Source organism: Parus major, chromosome 17 (genome assembly GCF_001522545.3).
Source record: "Parus major isolate Abel chromosome 17, Parus_major1.1, whole genome shotgun sequence".
Lineage (NCBI taxonomy): Eukaryota > Metazoa > Chordata > Aves > Passeriformes > Paridae > Parus > Parus major.
Window position 1 is genome coordinate 5,238,595 of NC_031785.1, and position 8,732 is coordinate 5,247,326.

General features: G+C 60.2%; 1 protein-coding gene across 1 annotated transcript in view; it reads right to left on the minus strand.

Moving 5' to 3' along the window:
* Positions 1–8,427, minus strand: part of PRRX2 (paired related homeobox 2) — a 23,321-nt gene extending 14,894 nt beyond the window's left edge. The window contains exon 1 of the mRNA XM_015644873.2: positions 8,160–8,427. Coding sequence (XP_015500359.1) covers positions 8,160–8,403 — 244 coding nt within the window. The 5' untranslated portion in view covers positions 8,404–8,427. The remainder of the gene's footprint in view (positions 1–8,159) is intronic.
* Between the last annotated feature and the right edge of the window lie 305 nt (positions 8,428–8,732).

The window sequence follows — 8,732 nt, forward strand, 5'->3', positions numbered from 1 at the left end:
CCCCACCACACTCACCTGGCACTGCCCTGTGCAGTTTGGGGTGCTGTGGAACCCCACCACACTCACCTGGCACTGCCCTGTGCAGTTTGGGGTGCAGCACAATGCTCACCCCACCCCAGCAGTGCCCTCCTGGCCCGTTTACAATGCCGACCCCCTGAACATCTTGTGGTGTGAAGCAGCCCCTCTGAACACACACTGCAATGCCCTGAACAGCCCAAGACTCAGCACAACTCCCTGCACAGCTCGGGGTGCTCTCCCAGCCTGGGGTGCCTCAGGCAGCCAAGCCCCCCCAGTGTCAGCGCTGTCCCCGGCTCGGCTGCGGTGCCCGGCGGAGCTGCGGGCTGTGCCCCCTCCCCAGCACCCCGCTGCCATGTGCTCCCCGCCGCTCCCCCGGCTCCCCTGCCATGTGCACTCCAGTTTCCTTGCGTGTGAAGCCTGCAGCCTCTCGGATTCAGTGGCTGGAAAGGATGGCGCCTCTCCACATCTGGTTCAATGCGCGAGCCTGGCGCCTGGCTTAGCCACAGTCTCCATTCAGAGACACACAGACTTTAATAGACTCATACAATTCTTCCTGATCTATCACTGCAGCCGCAGCTGAAAAGCTGCTTTATTATATGCACTCAAAGGGGGATGAGGAGGGAAAGGGAGGGGGCCGGCGGCTGGCGCTGCCGCTCTCTGAAGGCTCCCAGCCCGCCCGGCATCCCCCGGGACCTGAACTGTCTCCCCCAGCCCTGCCCAGCCTCCCCGAGGCTGTTCCCCCCCCAGACCCGCAGGAAACAGCAGCACCGCAGCCTCATTATCTCTCCTGCTCAATTAACACCCTCCGAGCTGCTGTTTTCAGCCGCACCGTGCGCGGGTGGGGCTGCAGGGGACGAGGTGGCAAAGGGGACCCCGCCTGTCCCCCTAATGTCCCCAGGACGGTTTCACTCCCCCACAAGCCGGAGCAATTTCCCCCAATTCCTGCAACATCAGCATCCCGCAATTCCCCGGCTGAGGACCCTGGGCAGGAGCTGCCCCGGACCCCCGGGCACCGCAGCCCCGGTGCCAGCGCTGCCCCAGCAGGTCCCAGGGCCGGGAGCGGCTCTCCCGGAGCAGGGGAGCATCTGCTCAGGGATGCTGAGCACGGACAGGGCATCTCCTCACCGTGGGAAGGCTGGAAAACATCGCCCGCGGCCATGTGTCCCTCGGGCAAACATCGGGAATGCCTCAAGGGCGAGGGTAGGAATTTTTGTGTTAATTCTCGGAAATGTAGGGTTGTCCAGTGAAAAACAAGCTCTTTGGCAGTTTTGGGGCAGTCCTGGCCAGCAGGCAACGGAAAACCGCCTTGAAACCCCAAATCAGGCCTTTCTCCCCAAAAGCTTTGCTGTTCCCATCCTCCCTGAACCTTCTGGGCATCACCAAGACCAGGCAGGGGGTGGCTGCCTCTGCCCACCACACTTCCACTCTGTTCCAAATTGCTTTTTCCAGCCAGGAAAAACCTGATCTGCATTAACCCTGGTCTAAATCCTTGCTCAGTCCCAGCTCAGCCCAGCCATAACCCACTGCCCCTGCATTTTAAAGGATGCTCTGACCCAGTTCCCTGGCTCAGGGATCCCAGCCTGGAAGGATAACTCCTTCCAGCTTCTGCTCATACTGCAGGGAGCGAATGAGATGCCAGTGTGGGGATACCAACCCTCTGCCAATCCCAAAGCACCCGGGTCCTGTCCTGCTTCAAACCTCATCCCTTCAGCTTCAGTGATTTATCTGGGGAGATAATTCCCGGTGGCTGGAGGAAATCAGCCTTGGGTGAAGGGGTGATCAGCCCCACTCCCCGGGAGAGAGGAGGGTTTCTAACGAGGCAGCCTCAAAGCCCCAAATCATTTCATCAGCCTCCCAGCTACAGACACACGCCCAGGCTCTCTTAAAATGCTGATTCGTTGAAATTCACCCATCTTGGCTGCACAGAGTCGAAATTTCATATTTTTCCTGTGAATCAGCCCCTTTCCCTGAAATAACAGCCCAAAAGGAGAGGGGAAATAGTCTTGCACTGAGCTGTTCCTGGTTGAGCGAGACATAACAGCCCAGGGAGGGCCAGGCAAGGTGTCCCTGCACCCCAGCACCCTCCTGTGGTTTGGGGGTGCCCCTCCCGTGGGCATGGCGGTGTCAGGGGGTGTCTGAACTGCTTCTGGGGACTAAAGCAATCCGTGGGTGCTGCTGGGGCTCCCAGGGAAGTGGGGCAAAGCCTTGTGTCCCCACACATGCAGGACCCTGCCACTGTCCCCTGCAGACACTGTCACGCTGTGAATCTCCCGGCTGGGAAGCTGTTTCAGGAGGAGCATCCCCCACGGCAATGCCTGCCAAAACCCGGCTCGCTGGGGGTGCTGAGCAGAGAAAAATCCTGGCAATGAGAAAAGTGATTTTCCTGCCCTCCTGGCCCAGCCAAGGCTGCTCCAGCTCTTGGACTCCCCTAGCCAGAGGGTTCCCATCTCCCCAGGCCCTGAGTTTGGGATTTTTTCCCTTTACCCTCTGGCAGCAGCTCTCCCAGCAGAAGTGAGCACGTGTGGGGACCCCGCAGAGCCCTGCAAGCGCTGCAGGAACGTGCTGGTATGTGTTTCCCTGTGCCCTGGGGAGAGCTCAGCGTGGGCAGGGCAACTTCCTGGGGCCCCTGCTCCAGCCCAGAGCCCCCCCGAGCTGGGGCAGGGGGAGCCTGGAGCCCAGGTGGGGGTGTTCAGCTCATCTGGGGGTCCCCAAATCAGAGCCCTGCTGTCACCAGTCAGTGAGAGCCTGACAGCAGCCCAGGGCACAGGGAGGAGCAGGATGGTGACCCAGTGTCACCAGGGGAGGAGCAGGAGGGTGAGTGGATGTCACTGGAGGAGGAGTGGGATGGTGAGTGTGTGTCACCCTTCAAGGCTGGAGGGCACAGGGAAGCACAGAGAGGTGGTACCAGGGTGAACCCCATGCCAGAAGCTCCATGAGACCTGGGGTTTCTTCCAGCAGTGACCCCCATCCCTGGCAGTGCCTGGCAGTGATTTGTGCTGCTCTGGCTGGTTCTGCAGGGTGGTGAATTCAGCCTTTTATCCTGCTTGTGCCATGGGAAAGCAGCACTTCCACCCCACAGCATTTTTTGGTTAGATGAGTCCTGAGGAACCAGTTTCCTCTTGTCCAGAGCCTGGGACCACGAGTAGGACGGTGGCAGAGACACAAGATAAGAACCACAGTGGAAGATGTCCCCAGTTAGGGAGGGGGAAGCCTGGCTGCAGGAACACACTGCAGGTTGGGGCTGTCCCCTGCACCAGCCTGGCTGTCCAGCCCTGGGAGTGGGGTCCCTCCCCACAGCCCCTAATTTTTCCTGACTGGGATGTGCTGGAAACCTTCTGGGTGAGCTGGGACCTGTCAGGCTCCCTATCCATTCATCCATCCATCCTTGCTTGTCACCAGCCTTGCAGTAAGCAGAAACAAATGTGGAGGGCTGGGAGGTGGCCAGGGTGGGGAGCTCCCACATGAATTAATTGGCGCTTAGTGACTAATTGCTGATGGATGCTGCACTGGGGACCTGCCAGCATCAGGCACTGGACAAACGTCATCCCCTCCCCTGGGGACCATCCCACTTCAGCAGCCCCGAGGGCACACGGACAAACCCACCTTGTCCAGGGGTCTGCACCCTCAGAGCCCTCCAGGCAGGGGTGTCCCCAGGCAGGCGAGGTCACTGACAGCTCGGCTGGGCTGGCCTTACAAGGACAGAGATTCCCCCTCTGCTTCAGATGCCACCGTGCCCAGCTCTGCCAGCAGGGATTGTCCCCACCAGGGCCCTGCAGATCTGCCAGTCTGGGGGGCAGCCAGGCACCCTGAGCTGTTTTGGGGAGCGGTGAGGCATGATGGGTGCTGTAAATGCTGCATTCCAGCCCTGCTGGGGCCAGTGCACCCCAACCTCATCCCACAAGGGTGGCAAGCATGGTGGTGCCACCCTGAGCAGCAGGGACCCCTCCTTTAGGGAACCAAAGCCTCTCCTTGGAGAGCTGAGCCACACCTATCAGACAATTCTCAAAGCCTCTTCCCCTCCACAGGTGCTGTGTCAGGGTCCCTACACCACTGTCTGTCCCTGGTCAGGCATCCAGAAACCATGGAAAGTGTCCCAGCAGAGCAGCCTGGAGGATGCCAGCAGTTTTGGGGCTGTGGAGAGCAGATGGGTGTTGGAGAGAGAGGTCTGAGGGGTCTGGGGTTACAAGACAGGGGCCTCAGCTGGGTCCCTGTGCCCATGGCCCAGTCTCACTGGGGGATCAGCCACGAGTTAATGACACTGGGTTTAACTGTGGCTGAGCCATCTACCAATGTCCCAGGGGAGGCAGATCCCCAAAGGCACATCCCAGCCCTGGTGTTACAGAGCTGCCTCCTGCCAGCACAGCCAGAGAGGTCAAGGTGTCCCTGAGCTGTGCCCATGTCTGATGGGGACAGGTGGTATTTGGGAAGGCACAGCAGCACAGCCAGACTTTGTCCTGTGAGCCAGGACCAGCACAGTCCCTGCACTGGGACACCACAGGGACATCAGCTGGGATGGCTTTGCCTCAAGGAAGGTACCCAGGCCCTGGGAGGAATTTGGGGCTACCTGGGGCAATCAGCCACCCCTTTAACTTCAGAACCAAGTCCCTGTTCCCCTCTGATACCAGGTCCTTGTCCCTCCCTGCCTCACTTCTCCCTTTTCAGCTATTCTGGTTTACATAATTAAAGTAAATTTGTTGTAACAACATCTTAATCCTCTCTGCTCCTTTGGGAGCTGCTGCTTCTCTCCTCCCCTTCATCACTGCTCTGCTCAGCATCCTCGTAGCCCCAGAAGAGGTCAGAGGGTCCCAGGGGATGAGGAAGGGGCTCCAGGCACTGTTGTGAAAATGGGATGTCCAGGGGCCACCACACCTCCCCATCCCAGTCCCAGGTCCTGCTGGCTGTAGCCAAATAAATGGTCAATGCATGCCTGCCCCATGCCAAAAAATCCCCTTGGAGGGGCCACAGCTCAGCTGTGACAAAAGTGACTCTTTCTGAGTTTTCAGCCCCAAAGCAACTGCTGGAGCCAGTGCATGACTCCCTCTCCCATCCCCAGGCGGCACCAAAAGTAAGTTCATTGTTTGAAAAGCCATCAGTCAAGGCTTGCTGGCTAAAATTACCCTCCTGCTTTATCATCTTGAGAACATTAAGGGCTGTTGTTAACAGATGTTTCGCGTTACACATTATTTGTTAGTCTAATGAAAGGAGGTGAACAAGCTTTCAAGACCTCAGAAGTTGTGCCGAAGGTTTTTCGATGGGAGCCTCTTGCACCACTCCAGGGGAGAATGAAGATGAGGATGTGAATGAGCCCTTGCCACCCTGTCGAATTTTCCTTGCTCTTGCCTGGCTTGTGGGACTCCTGATTTTGGGGTGTCATGAGAGCAGTGTGTTACACTGGTATTTGTATTCACCCTCTAAGGAGGATGCGCTGGGTACACCCAGGGCCAGTTTGGGGCTGTGACCAAGGCAGGGACTGAGCAGCCCCTTGGCTAGAGAGGGAGTTTGGAATGGCTTTGACCATGTCAAAGGTCCTCCAAAGCCTCAGAAGTGCCAGCAGGAAGGGACGTGCCAGCCCTGCAGGGGACTCCTGGGGTGTGCCAAGGGCCCCAGATATGGGGCTGCCTCCAGCCACCCTCTCCAGCAGGCAGGGCTGTGGGGTGGGTGAGCTCAGGAGGGGGTTGATTCCCCTTCTGCAGAGAATAAACCCCTGCCCTGAGTTTCTCTGGCTGTGCCAACCTCAGGAATGAAAACCTCTCGCTGCTGCTTCCCTGGGGAAGGGGAGGGGGTTTTGTTGGGGTCGCAGCCTGCGGGGCCAGCCTGGGGCTGCCTAAAGCACCCTTGTGGCAGCTCTGCCAATGCAGCCCCCAGCCCATGGTGAGCCCTGCCTGGTGCAGGGGTACCAGCAGCTTCACCCCAGGTTCAGGGCTGCTCTTCCTCCAGCCCACCAGCACAATGACCCTGGTGCTTCCTGGCTGGAGTTCAGAGCCACATCCTACAGAGAGAGGCAGGGGCATCATGTCCACTTGTGTTCATAACAAGCCACTGCCACCAGCTGCGGGGCTCCAAACCTGCAGCTGGCAGAAAAACCCCACAATGGTCAAGAGGCAGATGAGAGAAAACGCTGAGAGGCTGTTTTATTTCAGGATGCCAATAGAAGATAAGGTTACCAGGAAAAGTTCCTTTGCTGTCATTGCACCTATGCCAAACGCATCACAGATCTGGAGCAGAAGGCTGATGCTCACAAAGGCAGGACAATTACTGGGTATTTCGAGTCTCCCCATCTCAGTTTAGGAAATTGCATCCCAGTTAAGGCGGTGGCAGCAGGTAAGGGTCTCATAGGTCCAGCTTTGCGTGCGCACAGGTTCTTGTCTCTTTTTTTCCTTGTTCTCTTCTTTCCCACTGCTCTCAACTCCCAGTATTTTTCAACAACAGAAATGCTTCAATTGCTGGTCAGCTCGTCAGAGCATTCCGAGTGCCGATGGTGCCTCCATCCATGCAAGCTTGCCAGAACAGGTGCTAATGGGAAATATCTCTCATGGGCCAGCAGTGCTGGGATCTGCAGACCAAAGCCCAGGGCCCCTGTCTCGGGAGGAACGGGCTTTTAGGGTGAAGAACAGGCTTGTGGTGATTGTGCAGCCTCTCTCTCTGCTTTTTGCATCATGCTGGGTCCTCACTGAGGTCTTTGGGTGCATAAGGAGCCCAGCAGGATAGTTGTTTCTCGGCTGTTTTGCAAACAGCCCAGTGAGATTGCTGCAGGCTGGGTTTCCAAAAGCTGCATTGATCCCACATGGAATACTGTCCCCCCTACAGACCCACAGGCAGGAGAAACTCTCCCCACAGCCCCAAAGCCACTGCCAAAAGTACAAACAAAACCCAAGGGGAAGGGTGTGAGGGTGGAAAATAACACTGAAAATACCAGATACCATCCCAAAAAGCAGCGTCCAGCCTCAGCCAGCCCTCAGCAGCACGAGGCTGGGGGCTCAGTGGGGCTGCTCCGTGAAGGAAGGAGATTGTGCAGGGAATGAGTTGTGGGTTGGAGAAAGATGTTTCAGACCTGCCCACAGTGTAGGAGCCACGGAGGGTGACAGAGAGAGCACCCGGGGGGGATTGAAGGGACTGAGCCCCCTTCAGCAGCACAGATTCCCGGGTGCACCCCGGCCAGGCACGGTCAGAGCCTCGGCAAGGCTGTCAGCACCCCAGGGCTGTAGAACACAAGCCTGGGATAGCACAGCCCAGCCGAGAGACAGTTTTGGGAATGCGATCCCTCGGGAAGGGCACCCGGCCCGGACTCCGGGGATGGCGGGGCTGCACCCCCACCTCTCTGTCACCTCTGTGCCCCGAGGGCACACCCGGCTCCGGGGGGCTCTGGGGGCTGTCGGCTGCCCCTGCACTGTGGCTCTGCCCCAGGAATGGGGCGAACCCTCCTCACCCCCGCCCAGGACAGGAGCGGGGATGCGCGGGACCGGCGGAGCGGCTCGGAGGGAGAGATGCGAGCGGGATTGTCCCGTTAAAAACGCGCCCCGGCCAGGACCGAGCGCCAGGAAGCCGCGTCCCGGGCCGGTCCCTTTCTCCTCTCCCAGCCCCGCTTCTGTCCCCGCTGATGCCGGGGACGCGCAGCTGCGGCCGCCGGGACGGGACCCGCTGAGTCCCGGTCCCCACGGCCCCGCCGGGCCGCCCCCGCTCCCCGCGCCCGGAAACCGAGACCGGGAGCCCCGGGGGAAATGGGGACCCCGCAGCCCCGGCACGGACCGACTTCCCAGGAACGTCCCGGACCCGACACCTCCGGTGCCGGCGAGGAGGCGGCCGGTGCGGGGTCCCTGTGCCCCCTGCCCAGCTGCGGGGTCCCTGTGTTCCCTGTCCCGGGTGCGGGGTCCCTGTGCTCTCTGTCCCGGGTGCCGGGTCCCTTTCTCACGGCGGGGTCCCTCTGCCCCAGCCGTCGGGGGTTCGGAACCCTCGCAGCTCTCCCCGCCGGGGCTCCCCCCTCGCCTCCCCCGCTCCCCCAGTTCTCCCCACCCCTTCTCGGGGGGACACCGACCCCCTTTGTCCGGGGTGCCCGTCCCGCGGCAGGGGGGACACAGCGGGGACACCCCATCCCCAAAGCTGCCCGATCCCCGGGGAGCCCATCCCGGGCCGGCGGGACTCACCGTCCTGGGGCGCTGCCTCGCTGCCGCTGCTGCCTCCCGACGGCTCCGGGATGGCCTTGCCGCTACCGGCGGGCGGGGGACCGGCCGCGGGGGTCCCGTTCATACCGGCCGCCACCTCCTCCAGGTCGAGGAGGTGGCTCACGCTGAAGTTTTTCCGGCTTTGAGCGTTTTCGGGCGGCTCCGGGCCGCGCACGCCGCCGGGGGCGAACGGCTTGTCCATGGCAAAGGCTGGCGCCGAGTCCATGGCTCCCACCCCCAGCCCGCAGCCCACCCCCAGGGGCCCGGGCCGCTCCCCGGCCCCCTTCCCCTTCCCCACCCACCCCCCCCCAAGAAAAAGAGAAAAAATTAAAATAATTATAATTTCTTTTTTTTTTTTTTTAAATAGTGGGGGGGAAAAAAAAGTCACGGCTGCCCTGAGTCCGGCTCCCTCCCCAGCCCCTGTTCCGCCTTGTGCTGACGTCTGGGGAAAAAAACCACGCTCCCAGCCCAAACTTTCTTCCCTGCTCTTTGCTCTGGAGCTGTTCAAACAAACGCCCCTGCTCTGAGGCGAGCGGGGCGGCCCCTCGCCCCCCC